Genomic DNA, 15,638 nt, shown 5'->3' with positions numbered 1-15,638 from the left:
GTAGTTTCGATGGCCAGTTTTATTATTGTTGTTATTGTTATTATTGTTGCTATTATCATTATCATGTTTATGCAAAAAGACTCAGACAATACACTGTTTATTGAATACTTATATAAATTAAAGAAAAAGTTTAAATAAAAATATATTTAAAAAATCAAAGAACAGACCGAATATGAAGTAATGACATGGATTGGGCAGTAGATTTGGTGTGAATTGGATGCTGATTCTGCACTCTCTTCACATTTAACTGGAGGGAGCATGGATGGATGCTGTGCTCACTCTTGTTGGGATGAGTTTGGCAATAGTTACAGGGCAGTTTAGACCATCTATCAGGTTAGGGAATGAAAACTGTTGTAGAACAGAAGTACCCTGAGCTTGCTTAATACATTTCCAGGATTGATCAAAGCCATGTTCTTAGAGGATGAACTTACTAGGCAAAATTAACAAAGATCTTTGTTGTCTTTGGGATGTTTCTAGGTCCTCCTCTGTGAAGAATACCCTTCTTTCATATCTCCATGCAGGCTTTTGAATTTCCCACCTGAGTTATTGGTGGGGGGTGGGATAGGGCTGCCTGTTTTCTGGTTAACATAGTAATTCTATTGTGTCTGAGAGGGGAAGATACAAATTTCCTACTGACCAGTCAAGGCTTCGATTAATACGGCTGTTGTAGCAAGTTGAACCTGCAGTCATGACATTCCTCCTTCCTTCTTCTGGCTTAGGAAGAAAAAGGAGCTATTACCAAAGCACAGCACTTCTTAGAATCCAACCTGTATTCTGTAGAAGACCCTTACACCATTGTCTTGACTACCTATGCTCTCACACTCCTGCGCAGCCCTTCAGCATCAGCAGCTCTTCGGAAGATGAATGGCATAGCCATTACACAAGGTAAAGATGCCGCAGCGATAACCTCTGTCTTAGGGTATTTTCACTTGGCATTTTGTTGATGCATTTAGATTGGCCCAGAGTCCTGTGATTCCTTATCACTGGCATCATTGAGAAGTTGGGCCTGTTGCTATCCAGCTTAATTGTGACTTGGGCAGAAAGAAACTCACGGAGAAGATCTATTTGGTTGCTAGGAGTTAAAGGGAGCTGAAGGGAATGAGATGCTTGGGAATTCCTAGCTCAGGGGAAAGACATGAAGTAAAACCAGTGGGATCCTGTCTGTGCATCAGTGTGATAACTGTCCAAAAGCAAAATGCAATGGGACCAAGTTTGGTGTGGAGAGAGAAGAGGGCCTAAGAAAGATTTTTTAAAAACCCTTGGGAAATTCTAAGTGGTGCATCTAAAGGGAGAAGTGATTGGGTAATGGGTTGGAATATTAGTGACTGCCCAATTTTGAGCTTCTCTCCTTGTTCTGTCTGGGTTATGCAACCCTGGGTGGAGTATATACCGCCTCTGTATTTCCTGGTGCAAACGCTCAAACATGCAAGATGAAAGGTGAGCAGGCAGACACATACACATGCATACACAAAAGTGAGACTCAACATAATACTTCTTTACATAGAAGAAAATGTAAATGCCTCCTATGGCCACTGTTGGTAAAATGGTTAGAAAACAATGTTCTACTGATCTTGTGTTCTCTTCCTCTCTCCCTCCTTCTGCTCCCTGTCTCCCTCCCCTTTCCCTCTGCCTCTCTTCCTCACTCTCCTTCTTCGCCTCCATCCCTCTCCCAAAATCTCACTGCTTCTAGATACCCACTAGACTTCTTAAGGGAAAGCCTGCTTGTGTTCTGTCCCCCCACCTCACATAGGCAGACACACGAGCAAAAGACATCTACCAGTAATTTATTTTTACAAGCTGACCTGAATCCTTTGGCAGATAAAAGTTCTGGCAGCTACTTTCCAAATGTCTGCCAAGTTTCTTATCACCTCTAGAAACAGGAGTCAGTGTATCTGTAGCCCATTGCTGGGGCAATCAAGAGTTCACAAGGCACAAAAGAGTAGTGAGAAGTCATTCACAAAGTCCAAGCCTTAATTCCGAAAGATATCCCATCCGAAGCTCACGATATGCAGTTTTTGTCCGTCACAGAGCCTGCAGAGCAACCCCACCCACTTTTATCCCCTGTGGGGCATGGCTCAGTGACTCCGCAATCTCTGGCCCTTCCCCACTTCTTCCTTTGCTGCGCACGCCTCTCCCTCCGACGCTGCCTGGGATCAATCCAAGATCGATCTTCATCACTCCCTATTAGTGGGTGCTCCAACATGCCTTCCTCCTGTCCTTCAGCTGGAACCTGAGGCGTTGCCAGAAAGGAGGGTCCTGGAGAGGGAGGCCTTGTCAGTTCCTCCCCATCACTTTCAGAGTCATCTTCCTCCGTGAGGACAGGCTCAGGAGTGGAGTCACAACAGCTTGGCTGTGGTGTCTGCTTCCATCTATCTCCTTTTCTCTTTCAGATGGCTTCACACACTGGAATATAATGGGAACTCTTGCTACTGGTGAAGACACATTCATGGGATTCAGTGATGGCCTCTCCCAATCAGGTAATTTATTATTTATTATTATTTTATTGTAAAATTTATTGGCCGTCGATCTTGCCGCAGGATAACCTTAACTTTGGAACTGCAGCTAGGAGTGAGAGGGGAAAACAGCAGTTCATCTAGAGCAGGGGTGTCAAACTCAATTTCATTGAGGGCCGCATTAGGGTTGGTATTTGACCTCGGGGGGCCGGGGTGGGTATGGCCAGCTCAATGTCACTCATGTCGGGGGCGCCTGTGGTGGCCCGAGTGCTCTGCCAGTGAAAACGGGCTCCCGAGCTCTCCCAAGCCTCCTGCACTGCCAGCAAAAACAGAGCTCAGGAGGGCCGCCCCTGGCCCTCGTGAGCTCTGTTTTCGCTGGCAGAAGCGCCGCGGGCCAGTCCTTCTCTGTTTCCAGGTGACCCCGCGGGCCAGATCCAGTCCCCGGGCCTTGAGTTTGACACCCCTGATCTAGAGAATTATAGGAATCCTGAGGAATGGGATTTTTTTGCAATAGTGGCGAATATCCGTAGCTCAGGTGTAGGATGAGGGTTCGTTCTCTGAGTTTATGGTTGGTTTCCAAACATTTTGTTAACAGGCTAGGTAACATCTTCAGCAGAGTTTTGGGCAGAGGTGTCAAACTCGCATCGTCACGTGACGTATCACACCTTTCCCCCCCTTCGCTAAACTGGTTGTGGTGAGTGTGTGCGTGATGCATCCAGCCCACAGGCCTCAAGTTTGACACCTCTGGTTTAGGGGATGTCAGTGTTCTTCTAAGGGCTATAGGTGTGGGTGTGTCAAGTGAGGGTCTTGTGATGGGTCAGGTGTGAGTCATCAGCGAGAGTCTTGTGACGGGCCCAGTGATACGGAGGTTACACCAGGTCAGGGTCATTGGGAGGTGAACCGTTGGTGGGGAGGGAGAGTTGAGGGTCGGTGCTGTCTCTGGTTGGAAGTGTTTTCCCCCCTACCATAACTGATCTCAAAGACGGTGACTGACCTATTCTTTGAGAAGAGGGGAGCCCACCTAAATTACTCCTGTGCTGCTGGATTGAAAAGCCATATGGGAAACCTGAGAGGAGACTGTGGCTGAGCCAAAAGAAGAGGATCTGAAAGGGGAGTGGTTTTGTTGGCAGAAGTAGGGAATGCCAACAGCACCGTCTACTACTGAGCTGTGAAATGCTCCATTCTGCCACCCAGGGGTGAAATTCAAAATTTTTCCCTACTGGTTCTGTGGGCGTGGCTTGGTGGGCGTGGCAGAGGAAGGATACTGCAAAATCTCCATTCCCATCCCACTGTGGTACCAGCCAAAGGTGCTATTTGCCGGTACTCCGAACTAGTCAAAATTTCTGCTACTGGTTCTCCAGAACCTGTTAGAACCTGCTGGATTTCACCCCTGCTGCCACCCCCCCCTTTCTCTCTCTCTTTCAGTCGTATCTGCTGAAGTTGAAATGACAGCCTATGCCCTGCTGACGTATACTGTGCTGGGAGATGTTGCATCTTCCCTGCCTGTGGTCAAGTGGCTATCTCAGCAGAGGAACGCACTCGGTGGTTTCTCATCGACCCAGGTGAGTTTTCACAGGGGCAGGTAGTTCTGCCTCTAACCAGAAAATGCTTTAGTGAGCCAAGAAGAAATGAAGACATTCCAGGGTTCATTACCTACCTGACTTTCATTTCCTTAGAGACTAGAGAAGACTTCTTGGCATTTTTTTGTTATTTGTGTGGGGTTTTTTTATATATAAGGATTAGAAAATGCACTGCCTTCCATCATCTCTCCAGCAATATTGCTAGCAGCCCAGAATGCTTATACATTTTGCTTGAATCCTAAAATTCTCAAGAGTCCTGATTACATTAACCCTCTGTTTTCAAAATACTAAGTCTCCACTACTGATCTATATGAACAACTCTGGGTTGCGGGTTTAGACTCAGGCAATTGTGTTATTGGTTTTTAGTTGAAATTCTGTTGTGTTTTATCTGCAGAAGGATCAAGCATAAATTTTACATTGTATCTGATGAGCAGCAGTTTATGTACAACTTCTTGCTCTGTTTTTCCTGTTTGAGAAGGACTATAAGATAGTATCTCTTCTATAGATGTGGCCAGCTTCACTGTATCATATCTTTTGTAGCTCATACAGTGAAGAGTATTGTGATACTTAAGGACTAACAAATATTGGTCTAGAGAGTCATGGTAATAATCTCATGTGTGTGCACAATCTTCATCTTTGGCATATACCAGACTTCCATTTCAACATGAATTATTTTTTTTTACATGTAGAAAACTGGCTTGATGGAAAATATAGTGTTGCTTTTGCCATTATTTTTATTTGCAGGAATACTTCTGGGCCCAGCATGAGTCTGACAGAAAATAGAAAATAAATATCCTAGACATCTGTAGTCAATACTTCGTTTGGAAAGTTTCTTTACTTGCCCAGAAATAAACAAAACCAAATATAAGCTGTGATGGTCAAGAACTTTGGCCCAGTACGGAGCAATCCCACCAGTTTGTCTTTGGATAAATGACTTGTGATAAATTGTGTATCCAGTGGCAGTTCTTTGCTGAGTAAATCATCTGTCTTCAGAGCAACTATGCCTGCTTTCAAATGGCCAAATATTCCTATTAGCTGAAAAATATGGCCTACACTGGCATAAACCTAGGCCACAAGGAAACTTTTGGTCTTCGTGAGGGGAAACTTGGTGTGTGATACTTTTGAAAAAGAAGGCCAAAGCCAGGCTCCTCAGGAATGTTGTTTAATTTCTGACCAAAATAATGGTTTTCTGACGGCTGGCTAGGACATTCTGGGAGTTGATATCCACGCATCTTAAATTTGCCAAGTTTGAAAAGATAAGATAAATACCTGCTCCTGTGTAGCAGACAGGAGGATGGAATGGTAAAGAGAGTAAAGTGCAAAGTAGCTGTATGTGATATTCATTTGGGATTGTTTTTTAGCTATTTTTTTCTCTCTCCCATTTTTCTGAATGACAGGATACTTGTGTGGCCCTCCAAGCTCTGGCTGAATATGCTATCCTGTCTTACATTGGGGGTGTCAACCTCACCATTTCACTGGCCTCTACCAACCTGGACTACCAAGAAACCTTTGAGTTAAACAAAGCCAACAAAAAGCTCCTTCAGACTGCTGTGGTAAAAGGACCTCTCCCTTTTTGTTTCATTCCCGGAATCCTCTATGTATGCTTATTTACATTCAAATTAAACCCTATTTTCTCTACAGATCCCCTCCATTCCCACAGGGTTATTTGTGAGTGCCAAGGGGGAAGGCTGCTGCCTCCTGCAGGTGAGAAACGTTAAGTGTTAGTCCCATTCCTGAGCATCAAGTCTGTTTTCACCCTTCCTTCCTTCCTTCCTTCCTTCCTTCCTTCCTTCCTTCCTTCCTTCCTTCCTTCCTTCCTTCCTTCGTATTTCTTAACCGCCCTCCTCTCTATTATACACAGGGTGGTGTATAATATCATCAGTAAAATTACACGTTAAAATCAGAATAATTTAGGATTAATTTTTTTAATAAATTATAAAAACATTGTAAATATTTAACAAAATAATAAAGTATTTATACTTCTTGACTGCCTGTTTCTCATGGGAAGATGCAGATGCAGTGCTTTCTCCTTATATTGGCCAGATTGATGTTTCCTACAATATCCCTGATCCTGTGGCTAAACCAGCTTTCCAGCTTCTGGTGAACCTACAAGAGCCCAAGCTGAAGAGGCACCGTCGAGCCCCACGCCTACCTAAGCTCGTCTCTGCAGAGGAAAATCGTTCAGGGGCCCCACGTCGGGTTCTGGGTGATGATGATGATCCTGCCTCCGATCAGGACCATCAAGAATACAAAGTGATGGTGGAGGTGTGCATGAGGTGAGACTCACCAAGTCAGTAGTCCTATGTGTAGCCTCCGCTGGTGGCCCCAAGCTTCAGCCTCACAAGGGAGAAGAACAGTTGTTACATTCTGCTTTTGAGACCAAAGAAGTCAAATGAGAAGACAAGATCTAGTTGTCTTTTCTTATCATCACCGCCTGCTTACATTCTCATCGATTTGTGTCTATAGTTCAAGATGTCTTAAAGGTTAAAACCTGAGTTGATCAGAAAATAGAATATTATTGTCCTGATTTGTACATGTTCCTAGTACAGTCTTTAAGGAGAACAACTTGCATTCATAGAACATCTTTTTCTTGGCTAGTAAATTAAGCCATTTTCTGGGTTTGCACAACACATGAAACCATAAACCCAATTAGATGGGTTGGGTTTGGAGAGTATATCAGGCCAGAACTCAACCAACCAACTCTAAACTAACGAATTTAGCATGTAGGATGAATACAGTTACTAGATCTGGCCTGCTTCAAATATGGTCTGAATTGATTGACTTTGAAGGGGGATTCCAGAAAAGCTTCAGCAAAGGAAGAAGTAGGGAAAGTAAGTTACCTCTCCCATCCTTCTAAGAGTAGGGATATTCCTGTTCAGTGATCAGTATCTCCAGTCAGGTCAACCTCATGTTTGCTGGCTTCCTTTGTCCTTCGAAGAATATAAATGTTTGTGAACTGGACTATCCATCTTCTTTTTCCATTAATGCTGCTAATAGTTTTAAGGAAATTTAGGAAGCAGCCATTTGGCCCCATTCCCTCAGTTCTGGCTATGCTGGAAACCTTTCATCTCTAGTCTTGAATGAAGTTGCATTCTCCCATTTGGGTCTAGTGCCCAATCTGGGGTTCTGGACTTATAGCTCCTACTTAAAAATAACAGATGGTAGCTATGTCCAGGGAAGCCTTCATATAGATTCATCTTGTGCACCAGTTGCTTTCTTTCTTAGACCGGGAGATCCTTCTTTCATTCAGTCATGCCTTGGTCACTTCATGAAAGGATTCTTGCAATGTGCCTTGCATGAACTATCTTGAAAACCATTCAGAAGCAGGAACAGGCATGGGTAGTCTGTTCCATGCCAACATGCCTGCTCTGTGAGTTGCATGGTTACCAGTTGGCTTCTGAGTATAATTCAAGGTGCAGGTGGCCACCTTTGAAACCCTGCATGGCATAGGGCCTACTTAATGAGATACAGTCAGTCTCCCATGGTTGCTACCAACCTGGTAAGATCTGGCCGAGTCAGCTTCCTCCTGGTCCCCTCAATTAAACAATATCATCTGCCAGAATTTTGCTGTTGCAGCCCTTGTCCTCTGGATCAGCAGTCACCAACTGATGGTCCGTGGACCACTGGTGGCCCACGAGAAAATGTTGGTGGTCCGCAGAAAAATAATTTGCGTTTTTAATATTGCACTAAATCAGGGATCCTCAAACTATGGCTCCTGGGACGGATACGTGCAATGAATGTTTGTGTTGCTGCAGAGAGTCTCTCCCTTCAGGGTCTTTTTGTGTGGATCAGAGGGGGGCAGAAATTCCAACTTGGGGTCTGCTTTGGCCTCCTGGTGCAGGGCTTTGGGTGAAGACTGGAGGGAAGTGCTGCTGCTGGTGAAGAGCCGAAGGGGCTTGCTCCAGTGGGACTGCATCATGGCCTGGAACTGGCTGACCATTTCAGCCTGCTGAGCCTCCAGGCCTTGCATTCCCACAGGTCTTCCCTCTACTTGGAAAGCCTATGCTCGTAGTCCTCAGTGAGGTGCTTCTGCTGAGCCTCCTTCTCGGTCAGATCCAATCTGAACTGATCTGTTTTGCCAACTCTTTCTGGTGGTGGCTGCTTAGCTCCAACAACTGCTTCCTGTTGGGGCCCTAAGGAGCCTGGGCGGGGAGGCGAGGAGTTGGCCATGCCCACCCAGTCACATGCTCACCTAGCCACGCCCACCCAGCCAGTCATTAGGCAGATCATATTAGTGGTTCACGGGATTTAAAATTGTGAACTTAGTGATCCCTAAGGTCCAAAAGGTTGGTGACCCCTGCTCTGGATTAGCATCTCCCCAGAGATACACTGTACATGACACACACATACACACACACCGTCATCCAAATAGTTGGAAGGACTTAATTCAGTAATTTGTTAATTATTTCTCTTTTCCCTTTCCTTCGGGTTTGTTGTCCTGAGAAGGTGGCTTCACTCTGGCTCCTCCAACATGGCAGTCCTGGAGGTACCTTTGTTCTCAGGTTTCCGAGCCGACATCGAAAGCCTAGAAAAGGTGAGTCTTGTGGTCCTTTCCACCAATCTTCCATTTTTGTCTTTTCAAGCCTATGGATGTTCCACACCGTCATGCCCTTTTAGAGTTCTGTACGATGTTAAAGAATAGATTTGATTAGGCTTGAGTTCCTTCTGTATGAAGGATTTGGATTCCACTTTTTATTTTATTTTATTTATTTATTTTATTAAATTTTTATACCGCCCTTCTCCCGAAGGACTCAGGGCGGTGTACAGCCAAAAATAAAACCCACAACTATACGAAAGTTAAAAGACAATTTAAAAATATTAAATAATTTGGCCAAAAGAGCTAAAATAGAGACCACCCATTAAAATGGCATTTAGGCCAGCCCTGCTTGGTGAAACACTAGCGTTTTGAGGGCGCGGCGAAAGGTGCGAAGGTCGGGGATCCTACGAATCTCCGGGGGCAGCTCATTCCAGAGGGCAGGTGCCCCCACAGAGAAGGCTCTCCCCCTGGGGGTCGCCAGTCGACATTGTTTGACCGACAGCACCCTGAGGAGTCCCTCTCTGTGGGAGCGTACTGGTCGATGGGAGGCTATCGGTGGCAGAAGGCGGTCTCGTAAGTAAGTAACTTTAACAAAAGCAAAGCTGGAAAGGATGTTGATAAACACAAAATGGGGAGGCAGATGAAGAAGGCTCTTTTCCCTTCGGTGGAATTATATAAGAAGAGCCCAATCTGAGGTTCCACTGCTGTGTGGGCTGTAGTACTGGAAAGCTTCCTAAAGTGTTAATTTTTAATGGGACAGAAAAGAAAAACATAATTGGAAGATTATGGTTTTATACTAGTTAGAGTGCATTTTAATTAAATATAAATGAGTTGAAATTAGACTTTGTTCTTGTCCTAACCACACCCAGTACCTTCTGGGGTACAGCCTCCAATATGTCATAGTAGGCTAATGTGATCCACACTCCAGAAAAAGTTGAACATCTCTAAATAGGAGCCTCAGATAAATTCATTGTGTGATTTGCTCCCTTCTCATTTATCCAATAAAATAATTAAAATAAAAAGTTCTGGATGTCCATCGACCACTTTAGGGGCTCGATGGCTGAAATCTGCTCTTCCTGTGCATGCAAGCACTTGCCTAACCTTGTTGGCTCTTATCTCATTTCTTGCCACATGTTTTTTTTTATTCCTTTTTTTAAAAATGTTCTTATTTCACTTCATTGAAAATATATATAACAATGTCAAAAATGTGCAGTTCTTAGTTTGCCAGTTTGCTTGCTATGACTACTTTCAATCTGGTGGATAGGGATGATGCAACCAATGTTTTTATCTTTCAGAAATATGACTATTCGGTAGAAATTGTCTTGGGCCCAATCAACATACTTGGCAAAAGGAATCCACATTCTTTTAGATTAAATCATTTATTCATCTGTTACATTGAACTTTCTAGAGCTACTGTTCAAATTGTTTTGATTTTAAATTCTTCAAAGCAATATCCTACTGCACAGTTTACTTTAGTCAAATAAGGTAGATAATACAGTATAGCCAGGGCAAAATACCTGTAATTCTTGGGATATAATCTTTAGATGAATTTTATGCAGCCTTGAGCCAGATTTCAAACTTTCATCTAACTGACTATTTCATACCTTTGTTGAAAACTCTCTCTCTCCCTTCTGGACAGGCAACTTGGGGACAGATAGAGAGATAAGAGGGTAAAAGAGCAAAATTGGATATTTCAAACACAGAGGGGTGAAGTTATCTACATTTTTCTAGCCCCCCTCTTCCTGCTTTCTTCCTGTGGCATCCAATAAATTATTCCAATAAATGAGCCATGGTGATGCAGTGGTTAGAGTGCATTACTGATCACCAGCTCAAGGTTGACTCAGGTTGGTAAAATGAGGACCCAGATTGTTGGGGGCAATAGGCTTACTCTGTAAACCACTTAGAGAGGGCTGTAAAGCTCTATGAAGCGGTATGTACCATGTTTCCCCGAAAATAAGACCCTATCTTATATATTTTTGAACCCTGAAATAAGCACTTGGCCTTATTGCCATGTGCTCAAAAGCCTGATTGGGCTTATTATCAGGGGATGTCTTATTTTGGGGGAAACAGGGTAAGTCTTAAGTGCTATTGCTATTGCTTTTCCTGAGGAAATGTGACCCCTTGTGAAGACAGAAAGGTGTGAAGTCTGTTCAGAAATGAGTGTGTGTAACGGGTGTCCACAGGGAAGGGTTAAAAAGAAAACCTTAAAACAGCAGCAACTATCATGTATTCAAAGGCTTTTTAAATGCAAGGCAGTGCTTCGATACCAGGCTTGTAGCCACCATTTTGATTTTCCTGACCTGCCTGCGGACACTCGGACGTTTCATGTCCTTTAGAGAAATGAGGGAGATTCAAAATGAACATCAGGGGTGAAAACGTTAAGCCAAGCCCTGTGCTTTCTTTCCAGCTACTCACAAACAAACAAATTGGTCTGAAGAGATACGAGGTGGATGGCAGGAAGGTCCTTTTCTATTTTGATGAGGTAAGACTCAATTTATCACCGTCCTCACAAAACGTGATCTGGTTGATCCTCTCCTGCTCATCTGAAACAAGCATTAAACTACAGATCTCTCCTTTACCCATGAATGGGAAAAAAAGAAAAGGATGATGGTTCTTTTTGTTAAGAGCTGAAATGCTAATGATTCTTGATCCATTCTTTTGCTGTCCTTTCCCTTGGGTTCATCTTAGTGTACGAAGACCCAAGGAGTCTTAGAATTAGAGAACTGGACTTTTCAGGATATACCAGTTTTAGTCCCTTTGCGTATTGATAACTTCAAGAACCCCTTACCCATCTCATGATAAAAACTGGAACAATGGCTTATCCCTGGCTCCAAATACAGGAATCCATTTGCTAACAAAATCTAAAATACCTCTCTGCAATTCATCCTTTTTCTTCAGTCCCCTTTCTGAATTAAAAATGTTCTGGGGATCAATACTTTCTTCTAATGCTTTCCCTTAAATGGTGCTGCTGTTGGGGGGGGGGGCGCTCCCCAACCCTCTTGACTTAAGACCTCACAGAGTTAAATCCAGGGGTGAAATGCTCCCGGTTTGGACCGGATCGCCCAATCCTGTAGCGATGGAGGCGGGTGGTTCGGAGAACAGGTAGCAAAAATCCCAGCTGAGCCGCACAATCATCAGAGGCTTTTTTTTTAATTTTTAAAAGCATTTTTTCTACAACCTCTTTGGCCGAAAAAATGCTTTTAAAGGTAAAAAAAGAAAAGGCTCTTCGGCTGAAGAGGTTGTAGAAAAAATGTTTTTAAAAGGAAAAAAAGCCTCTGCTGATCAGGCAAGTCAGCTGGGGTCATCAGAGGCTTTAAAAGCAGTTTTTTATAACCTCTTCAGCCGATTGTAGAAAAAATGGTTTTAAAAGTTTTTTTAAAAAAAATAGTTGGCCACACCCACTCAGTCATATTACCTCACCACCACCAAGCCACACCCACAGAACCGGTAGTAACAAATTTTACATTTCACCACTGGTTAAATCGCATCTGCAGATTCCAAGCCAATGTATGACCTGTGTCAAGTTTATGGCCTTCCGGGAATACATTGTGGGGAAGACGGCTCCTTTGCCCATCAAGGTGTATGACTACTATGAGCCAGGTAGGTATGTGTCTCCATAGCCATGCCTTGAGCCCGGGCAGCCAAGCCAACCCTGACAACCTGCCTTTCCTCCCTCCTGCTCTGCAGCTTTTGAAGCCACCCGTTTCTACAATGTCAGCGAATCCAGTCCTCTGTCCCGTGAGCTCTGCGATGGTCCCATGTGCAACGAGGTGGAGAGTATGGCCAGCCACTGGTTTGGTGAGTCCTGCAGCTAATGAGAAAGAGGATGGCTACACATAATTCGTTTTCTTTCTCCATGCCATCCTTCTTTCTTTTCGTTCCTTCCCGCAACACAAGATGAGTTTGGGTGGCTTCGTCCCACACCAGTCTGGGAATCTTTCCCCAGGAGTGTGAAACAGTTTTAAGGCAGCAAGTACAGGAAGTCCTCAAACATACGGCCACAACTGAGCCCAAAATTTATGTTGCTGAGTGAGAAATGATACAAAACAATTAAAACTCGGACCACACGTTTTCTTAATAGTTTTAATCCCAGAGCTATAATTGCACTCAACAATGAACTAAAGGGCCATCATCAGTGAGCTGTTAGACAGCATTACTTGGTCTGTTGTGTGGCTGTTTGGGTGGTTTAGGGGTGGAGAATTGTGGTGGGTAGGAGTGTGTTTTGGGATTGTTATGTGTGTTGGACCTGGTCTTTGGGCGTTAAGTGAATTTCGTTGTATGGGTATACTGTGTATACATGTACAATGACAATAAAGTTATTATTACAATAAAATTACTATTATTATTAATTTGCTAAGTGAGTTTTGCCCCATTTTACGACTTTCCTGGCCACATTTGTTAAGTGAATCACTGCGAATCGTTAAATTAGAAACACGGTTGTTAAGTGAATCTGGTTTCCCCATTGACTTTGCTTGTCAGAAGGTCGCAAATGGGGATCCCATAATCCCAGGACACTGCAACAATCACAAATGGGAGTCACTTATCAAGCATCCAAATGCAAATCACGTGACCATGGGGATGCTGCAACGGTCACAAGCGTGAAAAATGGTCATAAGTCACTTTTTTCAGTGCGGTTGTAACTTCAAATGGTCACTAAGTGAACTGTTGTAAGTTGAGGACTACCTGTAATTAGCTGCGGGAGCTCATGATCCTTACTCTGCCTTTAACAGTACAAGCCGCTGAGAGTTTTGCAATCCCCCCCAGTGCACTTCTAACCCCTCCTGGCTATTTCTGCAGGTTTTGTACACACCGGTCCTTGCAACAGCATCTTTGGTTGCTTAGAGGATGGCTATTTTGAGCAGTGCATGTGTTCCCGTGACTGTGGCTACGACGGGGAGCTGGTGTGTGGCTCAGATGGCCTTATCTATCAGAACCACTGTCAAATGGAGGTGGCTGCCTGCAGAAACAGCACCCAGATCGAACAGGTCCTCATGGCACAATGTGTGGTGGGTAAGTTTTGCATGGCTACTACCAAAACTGGCCAAGAACATGGAAGAAACAGTGGTTGTGCGGGAGCTCCCCGAGAGGCTTTGCCGCAGCCAGCCTTTTGCTTCTTTTCTGCAGCTAAGAACCCCCCAGAAGAGAAAGAAAAGCACTTTCACAGCCTCACATTTCCTAACAGGAAACCACAGACACCCCCAGGTAGGAAGATAAGCTCCAAGTATTACTCTTTATGCAATGGGGCTCTGGCCCTGACTTTTTTCCACAATTGCCCCATCCTTTCCCGATTTTATGTGGTTAGTAAGCACTTCACAAGAGGGAGGGATTGCTCCAGAGTATCCTTTCTCTGGGCCTTACTTCAAAAGTGAATTAAAATTCTGTCTGCCCATCCTTGAATCTGCAGGAAACTGTAGTGGCATGAATATATTTAGCTGTTCCCTCTCCTGACTCTATTGCACAAGTTCCAAGCCTAAACAGAATGATGTTATATTGTTGATAAATTTAGAGCATATGATAAGCAAAATAATTGGCTGAGCCTCTTACCTTTTTTACCTTCTCCCTTCAGAACATTACAAGTTGGTGGGGGGGAAATATTCGATTATGGCACTATTGCAGGAATTGGATACATCTAGTTACACCAATATAGGAGAAAGACACTCTGGCAACCTCTTGGTTCTGTTTTATTATCCCTGATTTAGGTCCTCCTCCTTTATTGGGCAGCTCCCAACCTCCCTGAAACATCTGCCAGACAGCTGTTTGATAGGATGGCGTTGTTATCCAGTAGTAGAAGAATTTCTCCTGTTTTTTGCAGACCCTATCTCCATGTTAGATGTCTTGTAGGTTTGGAGGAGATATCAAGTTTTGATAGATGCATCAACAGAGGGCTCAAGCCATCCGCAAAACGTCCCCCAGTGATGTGTTGGGTCAGTGGTAGGTTCCTCCCGGTTCAGCCCGGTTCTCCCGAGCTGGTAGCAGTGACGATATGACGTCACCGAACCGGTTCTGCCCCCCCGTACCCCCCCCACCCCCCGCGTTATTCTTACCTTTTATTTGGCCCCACCCCCAATCTGTTGCTGCCTCCTGAGTCCCAGCTGATGACTAGAGGGAAAAAAACTGTTTAAACTCTTCCCCTAGGGCTTCAAAGGGCTACCCTACAGCTGATCAGTGTTAAAAGAAAACAAATGAGTAGACCAGTGCCTGCAAAAATACATGAGTAGATCAGTACAGCTCTGCAAGCAGTTAAAAGCCTGGTAGACCAGTACCTCTGCTAAATCCTAAATCATTGTCACATGACCATCAAGCCACACCCACAAAATAAGCCACGCCCACAGAACCAGTAGCGAAAAATTTTAGAACCCACCCCTGTGTTGGGTGGATGGTTTGTGCCAACTGGAGAGATTCAGACAGGTTTACCCAAACAGTTTTGCATACCATGCCTACACTTCTAAAATATGGATGCTACTTCCGATAACAGGCTTGGCAACATATGGCTCAGCAGGTATATATAGTCTTTTGCAGCTCAAGGGTAATGGACCGCAATTGAACTGATCTGTGAGGAAAGATCTTCATACATCTCCTCTTTATAGACTCCATTTTGTCATAACACAAGTTGAAAGAAAAGTAAAAATCATGAACAAAAAGGAATTATTGACAGTGATTCTTGGGGGAAAGCTCAAGAAAACCTTTTTATCAATAGAAGAGAATATTTGTAGCTCAGGATTGAACTGAGGGGTCCTTGGTGCTCTCTGAGCTTGGTTATTTTCTTGCAGACATTTCATTACCAAACTAGGTAATATTATTGGCTAGCCCTGATGATGTTACCTAGTTTGGTAATGAAATGTCTGCAAGAAAACAACCAAGCTCAGAGAGCACTAAGGATCCCACAAAACCTTTTATTTAGGGTTTCTTTTTCTTTTTTTTTTCCCCAGAGTTTTATTTTTTTATTGGGTAAAAAGAAAAAACAAACAAACATCAATACAACAATACAACATACATAACGAGTAAACATAAATCAAGTCTTACGACTTCTTTTTTGTTTGAATACTCACATCGGTAAACTATATTCAT

At 43.8% G+C, this 15,638-nt stretch overlaps 1 protein-coding gene across 1 annotated transcript in view; it reads left to right on the top strand.

Moving 5' to 3' along the window:
* Window positions 1–15,638, top strand: part of CPAMD8 (C3 and PZP like alpha-2-macroglobulin domain containing 8) — a 67,103-nt gene that overhangs the window by 48,115 nt on the left and 3,350 nt on the right. The window contains exons 30-41 of the mRNA XM_070931735.1: window positions 720–885; window positions 2,391–2,477; window positions 3,879–4,015; window positions 5,431–5,586; window positions 5,675–5,737; window positions 6,077–6,309; window positions 8,480–8,567; window positions 10,978–11,052; window positions 12,065–12,170; window positions 12,258–12,368; window positions 13,368–13,580; window positions 13,695–13,772. Of these exons, the coding sequence (XP_070787836.1) occupies window positions 720–885; window positions 2,391–2,477; window positions 3,879–4,015; window positions 5,431–5,586; window positions 5,675–5,737; window positions 6,077–6,309; window positions 8,480–8,567; window positions 10,978–11,052; window positions 12,065–12,170; window positions 12,258–12,368; window positions 13,368–13,580; window positions 13,695–13,772 (1,513 nt within the window). The remainder of the gene's footprint in view (window positions 1–719; window positions 886–2,390; window positions 2,478–3,878; window positions 4,016–5,430; window positions 5,587–5,674; window positions 5,738–6,076; window positions 6,310–8,479; window positions 8,568–10,977; window positions 11,053–12,064; window positions 12,171–12,257; window positions 12,369–13,367; window positions 13,581–13,694; window positions 13,773–15,638) is intronic.

This window comes from Pituophis catenifer, unplaced genomic scaffold (assembly GCF_029215685.1).
Source record: "Pituophis catenifer annectens isolate HBS135680 unplaced genomic scaffold, rPitCat1.0.hap2 SCAF_1, whole genome shotgun sequence".
Lineage (NCBI taxonomy): Eukaryota > Metazoa > Chordata > Lepidosauria > Squamata > Colubridae > Pituophis > Pituophis catenifer.
This window is presented reverse-complemented; position numbering and strand designations above follow the sequence as displayed.